General features: G+C 59.8%; 1 protein-coding gene across 10 annotated transcripts in view; it reads right to left on the reverse strand.

Annotated features, from left to right (window-relative positions):
- The window catches only part of BIN1 (bridging integrator 1), a 42417-nt gene that overhangs the window by 6319 nt on the left and 16614 nt on the right, over window positions 1-19484 (reverse strand). For 2 of the 10 annotated variants that reach the window (XM_058664345.1, XM_058664337.1), the window contains exons 2-12: window positions 14708-14788; window positions 11123-11177; window positions 10940-11034; window positions 10554-10649; window positions 9786-9893; window positions 9196-9288; window positions 7576-7661; window positions 7348-7423; window positions 6999-7081; window positions 3309-3456; window positions 2505-2633 (exon numbers count right to left, since the gene is read on the reverse strand). In XM_058664345.1, coding sequence (XP_058520328.1) covers window positions 2505-2633; window positions 3309-3456; window positions 6999-7081; window positions 7348-7423; window positions 7576-7661; window positions 9196-9288; window positions 9786-9893; window positions 10554-10649; window positions 10940-11034; window positions 11123-11177; window positions 14708-14788 — 1050 coding nt within the window. Of the gene's footprint in view, window positions 1-2504; window positions 2634-3308; window positions 3457-6998; window positions 7082-7347; window positions 7424-7575; window positions 7662-9195; window positions 9289-9785; window positions 9894-10553; window positions 10650-10939; window positions 11035-11122; window positions 11178-14707; window positions 14789-16630; window positions 16737-19484 lie in introns of those variants that run through there. The other 8 variants (XM_058664346.1, XM_058664339.1, XM_058664341.1 and 5 more) reach the window with 5 other exon arrangements.

The raw sequence follows: 19484 nt of genomic DNA on the forward strand, positions 1-19484 counted from the left end.
ATCTGGGAATGTGCATGGAGCAGGCGCTGGAGACGAGGGACCTGGGAATGTGCATGGAGCAGGCGCTGGAGAACAGGACCTGGGAATGTGCATGGAGCAGGCGCTGGAGACCAGGGACCTGGGAATGTGCATGGAGCAGGCACTGGAGCCCAGGGACCTGGGAATGTGCATGGAGCAGGCGCTGGAGACCAGGGACCTGGGAATATGCATAGAGCAGGCGCTGGAGACCAGGGACCAGGGAGTGTGCACGGAGCAGGTGCTGGAGACGAAGGACCTGGGAATGTGCACAGAGCAGGCGCTGGAGACCAGGATCCTTGGAGTGTGCATGCAACAGGCACTGAGAATCAAACACCTGAAAATGTGCATGGAGCAGGCGCTGGAGACCAGGGACCTGGGAATGTGCATGGAGCAGGCGCTGGAGAACAAGAACCTGGGAATGTGCATGGAGCAGAGGCTGTCCTAGGAGTTCGGGACAAGTGACCTGCCACACCCTGACTGCATGCTTGGCCAGACCCTCTGGCACAGAAGGGTCTTTCCTGGAGCCATCTTGGGGAGAGCCCTGGATGAGGCAGGAAAGAAACACAGTTTAGCACCTCCTGAGGAATGGGCAACAGCCAAGGCTGCAGCAGCCAGAGACAAGTCTGTGTTCAAGCAGAGTTCCTTCCGGTTGTTGTCCCTACCTCACAGCTTGGACCTCCCCATCTTGCAGGTCGGAGAGAACTCTGTTCAGGCTTCTCCCTCTTGCCCGCATGCCCTGCTGGGAGGGTGCCCGGTCTCCCAGGTGCAGATCAGCTGGCTTCCCTAGTCCCCTCTCCAAGACTGACAGATAAGGATTGGGGTAAGGGGTTTCCTCTGGGCCCAGGCCCACACCATACCCTTCATTAGGGCAGGACAGAGACCTGGGAGTGTGGATAGCAGCTCTCCAATGGGACCATCCCAATCCTGGCAATGCCAGGGGCCAGCTGTTCCACAGGTCAGGGGATAGAGATGCTGGCCCAGTCCCAAGCCAACACACCAAGCCCAGTCCTGGGTCTGCCCCAGTCCCAGCATCTCATCCTTCCTCAGATGCAGCCCAGGGTGGGGAGGTGTCTGTCCCCACCCCCATCCTCACCCCCACCACACACCCTCTCAGTGTTTCCAACCCAGCCAGCAGCTCTACCCCAGTCGCCCCTACCCAGCAAAATCCATATTCAGTACCACCCCCTTCTCAGACTCAACATGTCCCCCTGCCTCCTTGCTTCTGGGGGACAGTCAACCTGGCCACCTGCCCCTGTCCTGGGATGTAGGTCCAAGGCCACCACCCGACCCACTCATGAGTAACTTGGGCTACTCACCACGCCACGGCAGGGACTTTGTTGGCAGCAGCATCACAGACTAGCAGGAGGCCCTTCCCTCCCCACCCCATGCAGGAGACACCCCCACCCTGTTCCCTGGAGAAGGTACAAGGGGGAAATGAGAGAGGCATGCGGTGACAGGGATGGCCAGGCGTGCTCAGGGCCTGGGTGTAGGCAGACTCTGGCCACCTCCTGACAGGGCCTAGCTCTGGCTCCCTGGACAGGCTGCTCCCCGCTCTCCCACCTGCCCCCACCTCAGTACCTCTAGACCGCAGGCCACTCATCTTCACACCTGCCCACTTGCTGGCTGCTGGCCAGACTGTCTTGTTCTCCTGGAGGGCCCCAGTAGTAAGCTGCCCTGGTGGACATCCAAACGTCTCTCCCTACCTTCCTCTCTGCCACCTGCTGCAGCGATTGGCTCAACTACCTCTGGGGCCCTATTGGCCTGTCACCTGCCCAGTGGCAGCCTTGGTTCTAACCCCAAGTCCTTCCATGGGGTTTGAAGCCCACCCTCCCTTAGGGGGCAATGCCTGTCCTCAAGTCCCAGCCTGTGGACACATTCCCCCTCGACCCAGCCCAGGAACCTGCAGGTGGAGACTGCACGTAAGCAGGCCCATAGAGCTCCGGCCATGTCCACCACTGTGAGGACAGCAGAAAGCCCTGTAGGCCTGCATGGGTGGCAGCCAAGGAGGTGCTTCTCCCAAACGACGCCTTGCTGCTGCCCTCCTCTTGTCTGCCTGTGATTGCGCATCTCATGCCTCTTAGGGCAAACGCTCTAGGAGCTGATCTCAGTGCCCCTCCACGCACTCACGGCTCCTCCATCATCCGCCCTCCTGAGTCCCTCCACAATGACCCCTGCTGGCCTGTGCAGAAACTGCTGCCTCATCCAGAGTGCCTGTAGCCAACTGGGCTGTGCTCCCAGCTCCCCAGGCCGCACCTCGAGGTCACCTCTGAGCCGGCCACCACGGCCAGGAGGCAGGCAGGCACCTTTCACCTGAGCCCCTGCACCTGGCCACAGGCCATGCTCCAAGACGGACAGTGAGTGATGGGGGATGACAGGCCAGATTCCTGACCGTGGAGACAGAGGTACCGATATGGATGGAGGGCGGAGACCATGCAAACTAAGAGAGAGCAAGTGTGGGAGGACTGGGCCGCGGCGTCGCGGCTGACCTGGGAAGGGGTGGTCACGCTGATCTCGGGGACAAACGTGTCCTCAAACAGGCTGAGGATCTGCTCCTGCTTGATCTCCTTGGACGGGGTGTGTTTGGGAGGCGGAGGGACAGGTGGGCCTTTCCGGAGCTGTGGGTGGGCCACGGGGTGAGGAGGGGGGCGGCGCGTGGGAACAAGGGAAACAGAGACAGACACTTGGTTAGTCACGTCCCAGGCCATGCCCCCACCCCACCCTGGAGGTAGAGGAAGCCCGAGTCCCACTGCCCCTCAACAGATGATGGACAGCGCTAGGGCCACTGGCTGTCCCCACAAGGAAGACCCCAGTAGTGCTGTGGGGGAAGAGAAGAAAAAGAGGGAGCATCAGGGAGAGAGGCCTGTCGGATGACGGTGGGACAGCTGACAGCTGGGTGGGACCCTGCCTTCTTCCCCCACCACCCCCCCCCCCCGCAGACCCTGGCTCCTCCCCTAGCCCAGCCTCCGCCCAGCGCTGAGCCATGCCTGGCAGGACAGGGCTGAGCTGGATGGTCCAGGGCCCCACACCGTGCCCTGCCTCTCTGTGCCCATGCACCTGGCTGAACTCCTCCCTCCGTCCCTGCAAGAGACAGGCTAGAGAGCCAGCAGGGAAGGCAGGCAGAAGAGAGGATAAAGTTGGAACCACACTCGGGGAGAGCCAGCCAGTCACAGACGGCCCATGGAGCTGGACAAAGCCTCTGGCTCCAAACCTGCTCAGGCCAGAGAGGAACAGCAGTGGGGGGAAGGGATAACGAGGAGAAGCAAGAAGAAGGGGAAGAGGAGTACACGCACCTGAGACGGGGACTTGGGGAGGGTGGCCCCGGGGGTGGCCCCGCTGGCTGGCTCTGGCTCGTGGTTGACCGTGATCTCCGGGGTGGCAGCAGGGGAGCCGTCTGGGGGAGGCGACGGACTCTTATTCCCCTTGGCAGGGGTGTTGTCGCTGTGGGGCAGAACAAGAGAGGAGCCTGATGTGGGGGCAGAAGGGGTGAGGTGAGTAGGTGAGTGTTCATGTGTGCCCCTGGCTGCACATGTGACGTCCGTGCACACGCTTGTGTCCTCTGGTCACACATGACACTGTATACATGCATGTGTGTGGGCCCTGTAGATGTACATATGACATGCACATCCCACAGTTGTATATGTGATGTATTGTGGGTGTACATGTGACACGTGTCCTGTGGGTACATGTGTGATGTTGCGTGTGCACGCGTACACCCCACAGATCTGTGTAGAGTTGTATGTGGGCACATGGTGTGTGCCCGGTAGATGCACCCGTGGTATCATGTGCACACGCGCCCAGTAAATGCAGGTGTGGACCCCACCAGTCCTGTGTGTGGAGTTGTGTGTGGGTCCACGTGTGCCTGAGTGGGAGAAGGAAGACACCTCAGCACAGGCATGCAGGAGTTCCCGCAGGGCCTGCTCTGCCGTCAGGACCGTCGGCTGTACGTCCCGAGGAACCGCCTGCCGCTGGATGCCAGCCCAGCTGCCCTGTGAGCTCCACCGGGCTCTCCCTTGACCATGTTAGTGGGTCCAAGATCCACTGCACGAGGAAGCCAGACATCCTAGAGGCCATGTGAGTCTTCACAGCACACAGCAGACCTTCTGCCCAGAGCCCACCCACCAAAAACGATGCCAACCCCAGCCCCATCACAGCACAGCCTCTCAGCCCTGAAGCTCTCTGTGTGCCCAGTCTAGTGAGCTGTCCGGGCCCAGTGCAGGCCGCAGCAGGGCCAGGGGACGGCCCCATGCTGTCGGGGCAACAGTGGAAGAGCAATGGGCTCTCTCAGCTCCGCTGTGACTGAATGAATCAAAACCAAGCGTTCACTCTTTATGACACTGCCCGCAGCCCGAATGCTCAGGAGCTACCAGGGGGTCTGGCCACCCAGGTCGCCTGGGGACAGGACAGTAGTGGGACAGATACTGTTCACCCCCTTCAAAATACCTACAAGGGTAGTTCAAGAAGTTTCTGGGGGGAAAATGGAATGAAAACTATGCATTAATATTTTAATACAAAAAAATTGTATAGAATCCATGGAGAGGCCAGCAAGTTGATTCAATTGGTTAATCCCCCACTTATAAATGCCAGGACCCCATATGGGTGCTGGTTCATATTCTGGCTACTCCACCTCCCATCCAGCTCCCTGCCTGTGGCCTGGGAAAGCAGTAGAGGATAGCCCAAAGCCTTAGGACTCTGCACCCACATGGGAGACTCAGAGGAAGCTCCTGGTTCCTGGTTTCAGCTCAGCTCTGCCCATTATGGCCATCTGAGCAGTAAACCAGTGGATGAGAGATCTTTTTCTCCATCACTCTCTCTTGTAAAAAAAAAAAAAACAATGCCTTTCTAATAAAAATAAATAAATCTTATATTAAAAAAAAAGAATCCATGGAAAATGTATATCGTGAGAAGCTGGGCATAGATCTCAGTTTCTTGAAGCCAGATAGATTCATGTTTACATAGTCAGTTTCCCACAAGCTTTTCTGAAGTGCCCTCAGAGAAGCACAGAAGCCTGTTTTGCAGGCATGATTTACAGTGCACAGATGGGCACAAATGTTGAAACACAGCTGAGGACGTCGTCATCCCAGATCAGAGGGCACAAGCTCAAGTCCAGGCTTGGCCCCCCGATGCCAGATGCTGTTACCCTGCAGCCTGGGAGGCAGCAGGTGTGGGCCCAGGGATTCAGGCTCCATGTTGCAGGCATCTGAGGTATGAAGTGGCAGGTGTGTGTGTGTGTGTCTACCTTTCAAATGAAATTAAATAAATAAAATACAAAACCTACAGTGCCGCAGTGTTCCCCTTCCAAGCCCCCGAAGACTTCCTGCCAGGCTACTTCCCCAACCCCTTCACACTCAGGTGCACAGTGGTGCAGGCCACAGCCTGGGGCCGCTAAGAGGGTCAGGTCCTCAGTCCACCTCCCTGCTGGCCAGGGACGCCTTCCCACACACAGCCTCCCATGCTCCTCTGCCCCACATCCCCCCCCCACATACACACGCAGGACGCAGCCCAGCAGCCCTGGTCCCGCACCCAGCAACACCACACATGGGGCAGGTTAGGGGTTAGTGGCGCCTGGGAGCGCATGCATGGCCATGGGCCAGGACGCAGGCCTCCAAGGCCCCCAGAGCAGCTCCAGTCACCCAGTACCTGTTCTTCTTTCTGCGCAGCCGCGAGAACAGTTTTGTTTTCTTTCTGTGGGGACGGATGGATGTGGATGCCTTCATCTTGGGGAAATGTCAGATGCTGGGCTGGCCTGGCCCCTTCCCCCTTCATCAACTTGGAGATTGCCCAGAGGCAAAACGCACCCCTAAAAAGGCCGGGCCTGCTTTTGCCCACACATCAGGACCCAGCACCTGCCAAGTGCTCCAGATTGGTTGAGCTGGGGCAGGTCCACCTGCCTTGGGGTGGGGGTGAGGAGGCCCAGGCTACACAGTGCCAGGAAGATGTCAGTTGGTCAGGGGATCAAAGAGGCAGGTGCTCAATGGGCCACCTTAGCCACTTCCCTCAGACCCTCTGCCCAAGCGGAACTGCCCGCACTGCCCTGGCCAGCTCCTTGGCTATCCTGGCTGCTGGCCAGGTAAGCTGGGCATGCCTTCTGTGCTGGTCTCGGACTGCCACAGCCCAGCCACAGAGGATGCAGAAAGAAGCACCACTGAGACTCAGCAACACCCCAGTCATCCCAAGAAGCAGATACAATCAGCCCACTTCACAGACAAGGAAAGCAAGGCTTGTCAGCTCCCTCTGTACTCGTGACTCTCGCATGTGCACATTCACACTCATACATGCATATGTTCTCACAGGTGCACACACATACATGTACACAGGCACACATATGTGCATGTACTTACACACACACAGGTGTACACACTTATGGAAACCCCAGACTGATCCCACAGACTGGAGAGCCAGGTCCTACCCCTCCTCCCCAAGGTTTCCCCTCAGGAAACGGGGATCGCCTGGCTCCCCGCAGAGCCAGGACAAGGACAGGAAGTTGAACAGGAAAAGGCAGTGCCAGCTGTTCCCAGCCCTGAAGAGCTAGGATGCCTCGCAGGAGGTGGCCGTCAGGAGTGAGTGAGCGGTCCCTGCCTTTCTGCCCAGCCAGGATGCCCCCCGGGAGATGGCTGCCAGGAGTGACCGGTCCCTGCTTCCCCGCCCAGTCTCTGGTTCCTTCCTCCGATAATACCTCCTGTTCCATGCAAGCGGTCGGGGCTCCAGGCTCAGAGACCTACAGACCCCAGCTTCCAGGAGACAACCCTGGAAGGGCAAGGAGGTCCCAGGACACTGTCCTTCCTCCACTTGCTGCCCATGCAAGAGAAATTGAGCTGGGAAGGTCCCTGGATCCCCAGGGAACCAAGGAGGGTCCCAGGAAGCAGCCCCCTCTCTCCGCTTGGGGCAAGCCAGGGAGCACCAGGGCACCCCTCCCACACCATCGCCACTCCAAGAGGTGGGCATGTGTCTCTCCTCCACACACACACACCCCCAACACCCACCTGGGCTGGGCCTTGACCGTGAAGGTGCTGCTGCCTTGCTGTTTCTCCAGGCTGACCAGCACGTCATTGAGGTTCTGGTTGAGCTGCAGGAGCAGAGTCGGAGGAAGTGTGAGCAAGCAGGCGAGGCCTCTGGGGCACCCAACAGCCACAAAAACTCCTCAAGACCCCTCTGCTCAGCCCCCATCCTGGGCTCCCTCCCCACAGCCAATGTTGAAAACTAGGCCACAGGGCCCTGCGGCGTGGCCTAGCGGCTAGAGTCCTCATCATTAGGCATAGAACACCAGCAGGGATGGGGAGCTGGGGGCTGGCCCCCTACTGCCCTGTGCCTTGCAGTGGGACCTGGGCCTACCTTACTCATCTCTTTGTGGAAGTTCTCCTCTAGGCCAGCGATGCTCTGAAACGTGTTGACATAGAACCCCACACGGCTGCCACAGGATGGGGAGGGGATGTGAGCAGGTGTCCGGGGAGAGCCCAGGAGCCCAGGAGTGCCCACCCAACTACAGACGCAGGCATGAGATGGGGGGCAGGCCCTCAGGACAGCCTGGTGGTCAGGCCCAGGGATGCCCGCGGGCTGCACCTGTTCCACAGCGAGGGCAGCTCCTCCTGCAGGTCCACGTTCATCTCCTCAAACACCTTCTGTGCTTTGACCAGCTCCTCTTCGGCCTGAGGGGTAGGGCAGGTCATTTCCTCCGCTGGGCCTGTGTCCCAGCCACCCACCCCCTCACGCACCCTGCCCAGCACTCTGAAAGATGCTGACCCATGCTTGATTCCTGTGGCCCCAGAGCTAAATGGAATGGGCTGGGAGGGTGGGGAGTGGGCCGCAGGAAGGGGCAAGGGCTTAGCGCGCTCTGGCACCTCCACCTCCTGTACCACTCGGCCAATGCCTAAAGCCTCCCTTTACCTCCCAGTAGCACTTCCCCAACCATCCCTCTCCATCTCTTCCAATCCTTTACCAGCAGAGGGGCCAGGGGCAGTGGCCCAGATCCCTCTCAGGTATGAGACGCGAGGGCAAGGCCATGGGACAGGGCCCCTCCTGTCTGGCCCCTCCTTCATTGCCACTTGGCACAGAAAACCATACACAGCCCCAGGTTGTGCAGATGGCAGGGAGAGTAAAGCCCGAATCTGTCCTGTGGGCTAGCAGGGAGGCTGTGGCCAGTGTGAACAGCAGCCCAGGATGGACCTGAGGGCTGGGGGTGGGGGGCAGGTGAACTCCAGCAGCCTTGCGATAAGGTACCATCTCCCCATAACTGGCCAACCCCAAAGGCATGCCCAGGATCCCAACAGGGGGCTGGGAAGGGGATGACATTCCAGTACACATGGGACCCCAATGGGAAGGTCAGCTCGGCAGAAAGAGACACACTGTGGCTGGATTACAGGGAGGGAGTCTGAGCAGGACCATCCCCCTTGAGCCACACCCACCCCAGACCTTGCAGAAATCCCAGCTGGGACTCAACAATGAGCAGGGCACAGCCCTGGCAGGTGGACAGAGATAGGCACTTCCTGGAGACGCATGCCCAGAGTGCCCCTTGCAGCACCAGGGTCACCCCAGACACACCTGAAACCCCCAGTGCCCGATCCAGGCCTTAGGGGAGGGATGTGGGAGTCCTATTCAGGCTGCTCTACACAAACCTGCATTTACTTTCTGAAGGGTCTCCAGTGGGACAAACCTCACAGCCCAGCATGGGGTACTGGGGCTAGTAGCTGCTGGCCATATTGGAACCCAGGGTGAGCCCGGGACTTTTGGGGCAAAACCTTCCCTCTGAGCATCCCAGATCACCACAGTGCTGAGTGTCCCCAGGCCAGCCTTGCCATGTCCTCCAGCCCCATGGTGCAGCCCTGCCACGTGCCCTCCGGAGTCACCAGGGGCCCCATGGGCAACTGGTACTTGCGGCAAGCCCCACTCGCGCTGAATCCTGAATCCAGAGTCCAGGATAACCCCAGTCCTAAACTGAGGGCCCAGGATAACCCCCAGGGACCTAAGGGAGCCCCAAGTCTGCCACTAGACAGCTCCTGGGGGCATGTCCCGGAGCGCTTTTTCTGGGTGGCTGGAGGGATGCGGGGATCCCTCAGATTCTCCGCCCGCGGCAGCCCTCGCAGGGCACAGACGACCCGAGGCACCCCAGAAGCCCACGCGCGCACGGATAGAAAGGACTGTGGGGTCGCAGGCAGCAAGTGCGAGGTTAGAAGCCGGTGTCACCTGATTTCGGAGCAGGTTAGTTTGGGCTACGAGGTGAGCCTGCAGTTTGCCTTGGCACCACTGGGGGGCGGCCTTCTCAAGCAGCGAGACAGGCTGGGGGCGGGGTGGGTGCGGGAGAGGAGAGGTGGGAGTGGAGGGCGGGAAGGAGAGAGAGAGAGAGAGAGAGACCGTGGACGTTAGAGAGAGAGCAGAGACGCTGGCGTTAGACACCGCGGACACGGCGGCAGTCCCCCTGTGCAAGCAGAACGTGAGGGTGTTAGTGGAGCTGCGGCTGCCCCGGGGCCACACTGAGGGGTCGGTCACACTGTGGGGTCGCTCTGTGGCATCCTGCCACTGTGCCACTTCTGGGGCATGCCAGGCAGGATCGGTTCCCCTCAGGGAACCCGGTCTCCTCCTCCTCTTCAGAGCGGGAAGACAACCCACCACCACCCAGACCCCATTCAGGGTCCACACCCTGAGCCCAGGAAGTGGAGGTCGTAGGACTGGTTAGCTCAGGGAGACGGGACCACCTTGGAGGCTGGGACCCCTACCTGCTTGCCCTGGCTCCCAGTGGGCAGACCAATGCCCTGGCCCGGCCCCCCAGCCCCTACCTTGGCAATCTTGGCCTCATCCTTCTTCTTGGCCGTCTGAAGGGACTCGTAGTGGTGCCGGGCGCTGTCATAGTCCACCAGCTTGCGCCCCCGCTTGGCAATGCGTGACTGGGGGACAGACACGGGGCGGGGCCATGCTGAGTTGGGGGTCAGCCAGAGCTGGGACACAGACACCTAGCCTGGGGAACCCCAGTCCCCTCCCTGGCTTCAGCTTCCCCTCTTGAACAACCCCTAGAGACCACACCGCACCCAGCAGATGGCAGGTCCCTCAGGCCAGTGACCATCCTGTCAGCTCCCAGCATGCACTGTGCCTGGCCCACACAGGCATGCAAACACGCACACACACCCCTGGACACACAGCCCTGATCAGCGGGCATGCACACACACACATACACACGATGCGATCCCCCTCCCCTAGCCTTGGTATTTCGAGGTCTGAGAAGGTCCCAGTTCTGCAGGGCTGCAGTGCCAGGCCTGGCGGGTGCCTACCCACAGCAAGCACCTAGCCAGCCCTGGCCTTCCCCTCCTCTGCACCCCTAAGGCTCATGGGACTGGTCCCAATTCTGCCAGGGGTATGGTGCCAGGCCTCCTCCTCTTCCACCTCTGCCCCCATCACAAGCCTGTCATGGGACTGGCCATAGCTCTGCAGGGTTGCGGTGCCCGGCTCGGAGATGCCTGCCTGCTGCGGGCCCCTGAGCCAGCCCTGAGCTCCCCCTCCACATGTGCCTCTCAAGGCTGCCAGGCCAGATCTGTCCAGAGGATCCTCACCTTGATGTCGGGGAACTGGCCCAGGTAGGTGTCCATGGTCAGCAGCGCCTGGTCCACCAGCTTCTGGTGGTAATCCATCCATAGCAGGTCGTTGTTCTGTGACGGGCCCAGAGCGTGAGAGGCTGAGCCACCCCATCCCACCTGTCGCTTCCCCCAGGGAGCCTGTGGCTCAGCCCCAGTCCCCAAAGCAGTGACCACAAGGGTGAGACACACTGGTGATGAGTGACATCATGGGACAGTTTTGTGAGCGGTCACACGGGGGAGGGGCAGCCACCATGAATGTGTCAGGAGGAGGGGCAGTGGCGTGCCGGGGGCGGGCACAGAGCTTAGGGTCCAGGGAACGCTCCAGACAGGACTGGGGCCACCTGCCCCAGCGCCTGGCTCACCTCGGCGATTTTGTTGGCCTGGTCCCTGCCGGGCCAGTCGGGTTCGTACACCTCCTGCAGACACTCATTCAGCTTCTTGGAGGCCTCGTGCATGGCTATGGGGCAGACAGGAGGCTGAGTGTGGGATGGCAGCCTGCCCTGCCCCCTGACTTGCACTGCCCTGCCCCACAACCCCTTCCTCACCTTTGACAGATGCCAGGTAGGTCCGGAGATCCTTCTGCAGCCGGGTACCCTCGGTCTGCAAAGAGAAAGACAGAGACAGGGTGAGGGTTCCTGACCCTCCCTACCTCCTGCCATTTGCCAGAGACCTAACCAGGCCCCAGAGGGTTCTCACTACAGCCCCCCTACCCGCTGGCCTTAGGGGCCCTGAGCCCGCAGACACATTGGCTCTGGATCTGTTGTGTATCCTTGCCAGCCCTGGAGGGAAGGCGGGAAGACAGATACCCTCCTGCCCCAGGTAACAAGCTGCATTGGCATGGACAGACCTACTATCCCATAGCCGCGGAAACAGCAGGCAGCCGGAAGGCAGCCAGATGGACTGACTGGCGGGCTCATCATTTGCACAAGTGCAATTCGAGAACCGAGGGTTCCATGGTCATGTGACAGGGAGGGAAGGCAGCTCCCTCAGCACCCACAAATCTCAGCTGCCCCCACTTTCCAGTGGGGCCTGTTCCTCCTATGGTGCCGGCACAGCTGGGTGCACCTGCCAGAGCCGACCCCTCCATGTGCCATCTGCCTCAGTACTACCGTGAATGCCCGACGAGCAGGTGCCAGTGATGTGCCCGAGTGCCACAGAGCAGGGAGCCAGGGAAGCCCCCAAGACCCCAGCCCACAGGCCAGTTTACACTTACCCAACTGGTCCCCTGTGAAGACCTCTGGATCTGCCTCTTAATTATGATAAATGCTGTGACTACGTTACAGCAGCCACATCTGGCAAGGGATTTATTATGCCATGCTTGAACAATTAAAGAGGGGCAGTGGCAGGGGAATACTCCCTGAAACAACCCTCAGACACCAAACTGCACATTTGTTTCCCAGATACGTTCAAGCCCTTGTTGGTGAGATTTGTGGTGGTCAGAACCCCTGAACACAAAATCCCCTGCTGTGGAAGACAGAACCCTGTCCACACAGGATCTCAAGGGCATCTGAGCTTGAAGCTTGCTGATTCAAGATTAAAACAAAGTCCTGTGTACTGCCCATCTACCAGTGCACAGGCTTCCTTCAGTGACCAGGACCCAGGGAAGGGTCCATGTCTCGTTTGTCACAGTATCACATGATGTCACAGATGCCTCCACCTCCAGCCTCCCGCTCCGCCACCCCTGAGCCTGCTCCACATCCCTATAGGCTGGGCTACTGGGCTCTGTCGGGTCACGAGCCGTACCAGGGCCCCTTGTGCAGAGCGAACAACCCAGGGCTGTGAGTGGCCACGTGGCACACAGATGTGCTAGGGCCACTGGGAGCTCTGCTTCCCTCCAGCCCCTGCAACTGACCCCAGGATGGAAGATGTATCCCTTCCCCAGCCAGGGGCCCCCATGCAGCTGTTCCCAGACAGCCAGCACCAAACAGGGAGTGTGCACTTGGAAACTTGCCTCCGTCGGTCCGTTCAACAGGCGAGAAACAATTCCTACCATTCTAATTAGCTCCCCCAGAGCCCAGCTCAAGGGGAAGATTCTGGGGTCTTCTGGGCATACAGGCATAAAGAGGGACTCAACCAGCTGATACCAGCTCTACCTCCCTCCACACCAGTCCCCCCAGTAGGGAATCACCTGTAGCCCCAGCCTTGACAATCTTTCACTCCCTAACAGGGAGAGGCCTTGGGGACAAGGAACTGGACTTCGCCACCTGGCTGACAAAGCACCTGAGCCCAACCTCAGATATCCCCAAGGAGGAGGTGGAGCTTGGCCGACCTGAGAGATGTCTGGGCGGCTTCGAAGAGCGCCTGGGTTTGTGGAGCTTTAGGGTGGGGGGCAGCAAGTGTAGAGTACCCAGGGCCTCCCTACACAGAGACAGAAGGCAGGACCCAAGGTGAAGCTGTGCACCTGGGAGATGGGACGGCAGGTGCAGCAGGGCCCGCCCCCACGGGAAGGGCTGGGAGGTGCAGTCCCTGCCATCCCCACCCCTGACCAGCCTGGAAGAAAGGCAGGAAGAAGTTCCACCTCCAGGCTCCCCACACCCCATCTCCACTCTGCCTTTCCGAGAAGGCGTCCTGCCCTCTGCCAGGGTGTCAGGATGTACCCCATAGGCTGACGAAGGCCACACCCACTGCAGCTCTGTTATAGTGGCCTGACCCCTTACTCTCCCTTACTCTGACCCCTTACTCTCCCTCCCACTTCCATTGCATCCCAGGTCCCATGTGCCCCCATCCCACCGACGCCAGTCAAATCCATGCCAGACTCAAACAAGATCTGAAACCACCCAGGGAAAGCCAGTGGCAACACAGCTAGACGTCTAGCCCTTAGCCCCCTCTAGAGCCACCGCCAAACATCCCTAGCCCCAATCCCCAGGGCACAAGGATCTATGGGGGACTCCCTTATGCCCAAAGCCAGGGGACCAAACAGGGCAACTCCGAGGGACTAATGGAGACAGTCACTGGGGCCAGGCCTGGGCTATCCTCACCCTCTGCCCAGCCATCCTGTCCCAGTGCCTCCACTTCAGTCCCCTACTTCCCATACCTGCTGTGTGACCTGAAAAGTGTGGCTTGACCTCTCTGAGTCACAAATGCCTCACTGCAGTTAATGAAGCAAAAACTGCAAGGCTCAGTCTGGAAGAGTCAACGCGTGGCCCAGGGCAAGTGTCCAACGAGCAGCCCCCATCCCGCACGCAGCTGACCGGCTTCCAGGGGGCAGAGGCAGAAGCTAAAACATCAGAGGCTTGCAGGTGAGCAGGGACCCAGGACCCAGGACATGGGCCACAAAGCCAGAGAGGTCCCATCACGGGGTCTGCCTTAGCCTCAACACCTCCCATTCCCACCATGGGAAGCAAGCCCTCATGACAGCCCCACACCTGCCCAGGGGTGCCCACATAATGGCCCCACGCCTGCCCAGGGGTGCCCGCATGACGGCCCCATGCCTGCCCAGGGGTCCCCGCACGATGGCCCCATGCCTACCCAGGGGTGCCTTTGGGTTGAATCCTCTGGTAGCCTCCCGCTAGCAAGGGCCCCCCAGAGGCTAGGCTGTGCTCCCCACCTCTGTCCAAGCACGCACCCCGTGTCTCCCACAATGCTCCATGGTCCTCTCACTGCTGCTGCCATTGCCCCCTCCCAGAATATTCCAAGACCTCTCAAGAATGCTCCCTCGCCATATCCTAGAATACTCTCTCCTGGCCCTACCCCACAATGTTCCTGTGCTGTCTCCCACAATGTTCCCAAGCTCCATTCCAGGATGTGCCCCAGCCCTATCCCAGAATGCCTCCTGGCTCTATCCGAGAATGCCTCCTGGCTCTATCCCAGAATGCCTCCTGGCTCTATCCCAGAATGCTCTCCTCTCCTGACCCTCTCCCATGTGCTCCCTGGCATCTCCAGCCCCTGGCTAATGAACTGTCGGGGTCCCACTCCAGTGGCAGAGGTTTGGGCAGTGGGCGCCCTCACTGCTCGCCACCCAAGACCAATATTCCCACCCAAGACCATGCCCCCTCCTCCAGGAAGCCCTCCAGGGCCTCCTCAGTCCTGACCCTCCCCACAGCCACCACGAGCTCACCTCAAACCATCTCCCACCCGGCAGTCTCAGTTCCCTTCACCTGGACACCCCATGGCCAGACCAGCCCACTCACCAGCTGCTTGTTGAAGTTCTGGACGCACTGTTCAAACTGCTCATCCTTGGTCTCGTCTGCCTTCCCCAGCTTCTGCAGGACCTGCCAGGGAACAGGAAGGGGATGTGACCTGTGACCCAGACAAGCAGCATCACAGAGACCCTGGGCCCAGGTCCAGTCCCACCCAGCCTGGCTGCTGGGATGTCCCCACACAGAGCTCCAGCCCCAGGGAGCAGTGCTGGGCTGTGAGGCCTGGAGCACTAGCTGGGATCACCTGGGGCCCAGGCCAGGGGAGGCCCCATGCCAAGACAGGGCTGAGATCCTCCCCAGCCCAGTGGGTCCTGGCAGGCAGGGTGCCACTGGTCCAAAAGCCACGGCAAGGCCAGATGCACCTAGATTGCTCAGTGTTAGCCATGGGCACTGCTGCCAAGGCAAGCAGGGAGGATTTTCTGTAGCAGGTAGCAATTCAGAAAGAGGGGACAGCTTACAACAAAAGCTAGTGGGAGGTGGGGGTGAGGAGTGGGATTCAAGTCACTCAAGCCCCACAGGTGGCAGGGGACAGGAGGGATGGACACAGCTCAAGGAACAAGCACAGTGGAGTCTCAGGTGACCTGGGGTGGGAGCATGAAACTGAAACAAAACCTGTGTGAGCAAGATAGCACAAGCTACACCCCGACTGTTCCCACCAGAACCCCAGGAAGGGGTGGGCAGTGGGCCCCGAAAGTCAGTGGGGGGTGGGCAGGGCTGGGGTGCAGCAGTTTAATCCGCTGCCTGTGGCATCCCGTATGGGTAACAGTTCATGTGTCAGCTGCTCCACTTCTGATCCATCTGCTCCTTAATGCACCTGGGAAAGCAGCAAAGGCTGGCCTGAGTCCTCGGGCCCCTGCACTCCCAGGAGGGACCCAGAAAAAGTTCCTGGCTCCTGGCTTCTGACTGGCCCAGCTTTGGCTGTTGCAGCCGCTGGGGGAGTGAACCAACAGGTGGAAGATCTCTGTCTCCTCTCTGTAACTCCGTTTTTCAAGCACATGAGTGTTTTGTTTTTTCAAGACAGAAGCAGAGCTGCAGAGCGTAGCACCAGGCTGCCTCAGACTCACTCACACCCAGGGCGGGTAGAGGAAGGAGCGAGAGGGCAGCTCGGCAGCCCAGGCAGCCTTATCTGTACCACTTGTGTCACCACCTCCCATCAGAGCTTCCTGTCACCAGGTCCTCAGCCCAATGTGCAGCCCGGGTGCCTGGAGCGGCAGGTCCCAGGGCAGGGTGGGGAGGGGAGCTGGCACCCAATGCGGTGTTCCAGGCTCTGGCCTCTCTAGGAAGTCCCCAGGGAAGGTCCCCTGAGCCGGCACAGGGTGCAGGGGCCTCGGCTGGGTGCCCTTCATCTGAAACCCTGCTCCTGGGCTCAGGCCTCAAATGGTCTTGTGCAACAGGCAAGGCCATGAGTCCCAGGGCCAGCACCCAGCCTACCATGGCCATGTGCCCCAGACCTGGGGGCTTGGCCTGGGAGCAGCTGGGCACTAACTGCCTACCCCTGGCCCTTCAGGCTCAGCAAGACACTGGGCCTGGGGCTGCCCAGTCAGGGGTGGCAGCAGCCAGGGTCGGGGTAGCAGGTCACTCAGCCAAGCCCTGGTCTCCCAGCAGACCCTCCAGGGATGGGAGGTGGGATCACATCCCTGGAGCCTGGATCTGCCCAGTCCCCTGCACCTGTGTGGGCCATGGGGAACTCTTGCCCAGTCTGACAGCCCATGGAACTTTCTAGAACTCAGGACCAAGCACAGCCAAGCCCAAGGGCTCCTTAGCCAGCCTGGTACAGCCCCTCTCTCACACACACACACACCTGTTCCCAGCTACACACATGGAGCTAGCTGGGAACATCTTGTCTGGGCATCTCCCAGCCAACCACTCACCCAGGTGCTGAGACCCCCAACCCCCTGATGCCAACACCCTCACCTTCCGCATCATCTCCTCCTCCCGGCACCTGCCCACTGGCCAACTCAACAAGAATCTCTGAGCAAGTGCAGGGTGAGAGGAAGGGGGCTGGGCGCCCGCCCTCACTGCTTCCTCCCGGGGGACCACAGGGACAGGATGTACCTCCTCACACCCTCCCACCGAGCCTTCTGGGAGGGCGGACAAGCCAGCCAGGCCCTAGCCAGGCTGCCTCCCTACCCTCACCCCCTTCCTTGATCCAGCTTTCACCCCCCAAAAAGCGACAGAGAGGAGGGGTCCTCAGAAAGGGGCCAACCCCAAGCCCAGGGGTGTGCTCCCTACATCCCTCCCACACACAGCTCCTCAGAGACATGGGTCACCCGTAAGGAAACAAGGGTTATGTGACCCTCCAGATTGGGTGAGGGGATGGACACATCATGTGGGACAGGATGGAGGTGACCTGGCTCCCTCCCAGCCCACAGGACAGCTCCCTCATGAGGGGTCCACACCTGCCCACAGATGCCAGGGTCCGGGGGTGGGGCCATCTAGTGGCCTCTGGCCACCCAGGCACCACAGCCTCAAGTGGGGGTTCAAGGCTGAGGGCCCTGGAGGCTGGAGGCTCCCTTCACATGTCCTTCCCAGGCCAAAGTTAGGAGGGTCCAGGACACTGTCAGCACCAGGTCGCTCAGCTTGGGGTTCTGCTTTGCCAGCACAAGGGAGGCCTCTCACTCAGATGCCCCAGCAAGACCAGGCTCTCACACAGCCGTACTCCACTGAGGACCCAGTGCATCCGCCACCCCCTAGCACGGGGTCCACACTCAGCTGCTCCCTCCCCCTCCGCCCGCCTGGGCCATCTGTGGGGTTTTGAACTCACTCCCAATGGCTGCTTCACACCCTGGCGTGCATTGTTGCATCTTTCTTTCTCTTTAATTCCAGAAAGTTCTTCCACATACCTACTAACTTTATATACATTTTCCAAATACTTGTTGATTTCCATCCTCTTGAAAGGCCGAATGACACAGAGAGAGATCCTCCATCCACTGGTTTACTGCCCCAAATGACCATAATGACCAGGGCTGGCCAGGCTGAAGCTAAGAACCAGGAACTCCAGTTGGGTCTTCCACCTGGGTGCAGGTACCCAAACACCTACTACTTTTCCAGGTGTATCAGCAGGGAGCTGGATCAAAAGTGGAGCAGCCTGGACTTGAACCAGTGCCCAAAAGGGATGCTGCGTAGCAGGTTATCAGCTATACCTGTAATACCACAGTACCTGTTTTTAGGGAACAAATCAGTCACTGGTAGCCTGGCCCACACTCTACAGTCACCCGATCTTCTCCCTAGACTAAGGCAAGGAGCATACAGACCGCAGGACTTCCAAGTCCCGCAACTGTGCTCATGTGGACGACCCCAACTTGTGCCCACCCTGGTCTGAGCTGTGTCTCCAGGTCACCTTCTGAGTGGTCCTCAGCAGGGTGACCACTGTAACCACATGGATGTCCAAAGCCCACACTCGCTGCTCAGAGCCGTGGGTTAGCCCCATGAACACAGAGCTGTCTGTAGCAAACAGCTGCACTGGTGCCCAGAAGGCCTGGCACACAGAGACTGTTTCAGCCCACCCAGGCCTGCCAGACACAAGCGGGTTCCCTTGCCAAGTGCCTGGATAGAACTCTGCAACCATTCCCAGCAGCGCCAGACCCTGTGACACACCACGGCGTTGATGGGGAGCCGGGGTCTCACAGTGCATGCCTGCCTGTTTTGCACTCAGCGGTATCTTAATCCCACCATCATGGTATGCCAGTGTCCCCAGCACAGCCAGGGAGAGGCTGTGTACAGGCACTAGCAGGTGTTCCAGGCCCAGCCATGTCGTCCCTGCCACGTCCCTTCTGGGGGTAAGTGTGCACCTCTCTCATGGACAGTTAACCTTTGCCTGGGGCCCCCAGCCACCAACTATTACCCCGACTGGATCCATTTGCTCTCTTTATGTGAAAGAGAGTGAGAGAGTGTGTCCCACCTGCTGGCTCAGTCCTCAAATGCCTGCAAGGACCAGGGCCAGGAGCTCACTCCAGCTCTCCCACGTGGGTCTGAGTCAGCAGCACCACCTCCCAGGGTCTGCAGGGAGCTGGAACAGGGAGGCGAGGAGGGGACAGATCTGGGACTTGAACCTAAGCATTCCAGCATGGGTTGAGGATATTTTATGGGCTGGGCCCAACACCCAGCCCCCGCTCCCCACTTCAGAAGGGTTGAATGTTCACAGGCCAGTCTACACAGCTAAGAAGGCACATAGCTAGCACCACAGCAGCCAAGAGCAAGCGCCAATTTGGGAAGCACCGCAGACCCACACAGGGCCAACATCTGCCGGCTGGGCTTGTGTGCGTGCAGCCCAGGGCTTGGGCCTGTGGCCAGTGGCTGCACGCACGGCAGCTTCACTATCTCCTACAGTCCAGGCAAGCGGCACTTCTCCCTCCCTCGGAGTCCAAGGCCTCACACATGCAGGTGTGGACAACCCTGCCCCTTCAATACAGCAACACTGAACTCCAGGGCTGGCCACTCTACTGGGGACAGCTGAGCCTGGTGAGCGGAGGATGGGGGCTCAGTGGGGAGGGAGGCTGGGACCTAGGAATGAGGGGCTGCATGGTCCTGGAAGCTGCTGGCCTTACCATGTTCCTGGGCCTTGTCCCAGCCGTGACCACAAAGAGGAGATTGTGCCCATATGCCCAGCTTCTTACCTGGGAGTTCAGTACCTCCCAGAGCAGGGAGTCCCTGCTCAGCACAGCTGGCCGCCCAACCCCCAGAGACACAATGGCTCAGAAGCAAGATAAAGGTTGAAACATCAGTCTTGGGCAAGAGCCAGAGAATGCTCCGGGCCCCTGGCACTGCC

This window comes from Ochotona princeps, chromosome 5 (assembly GCF_030435755.1).
Source record: "Ochotona princeps isolate mOchPri1 chromosome 5, mOchPri1.hap1, whole genome shotgun sequence".
Classification (NCBI taxonomy): Eukaryota; Metazoa; Chordata; class Mammalia; order Lagomorpha; family Ochotonidae; genus Ochotona; species Ochotona princeps.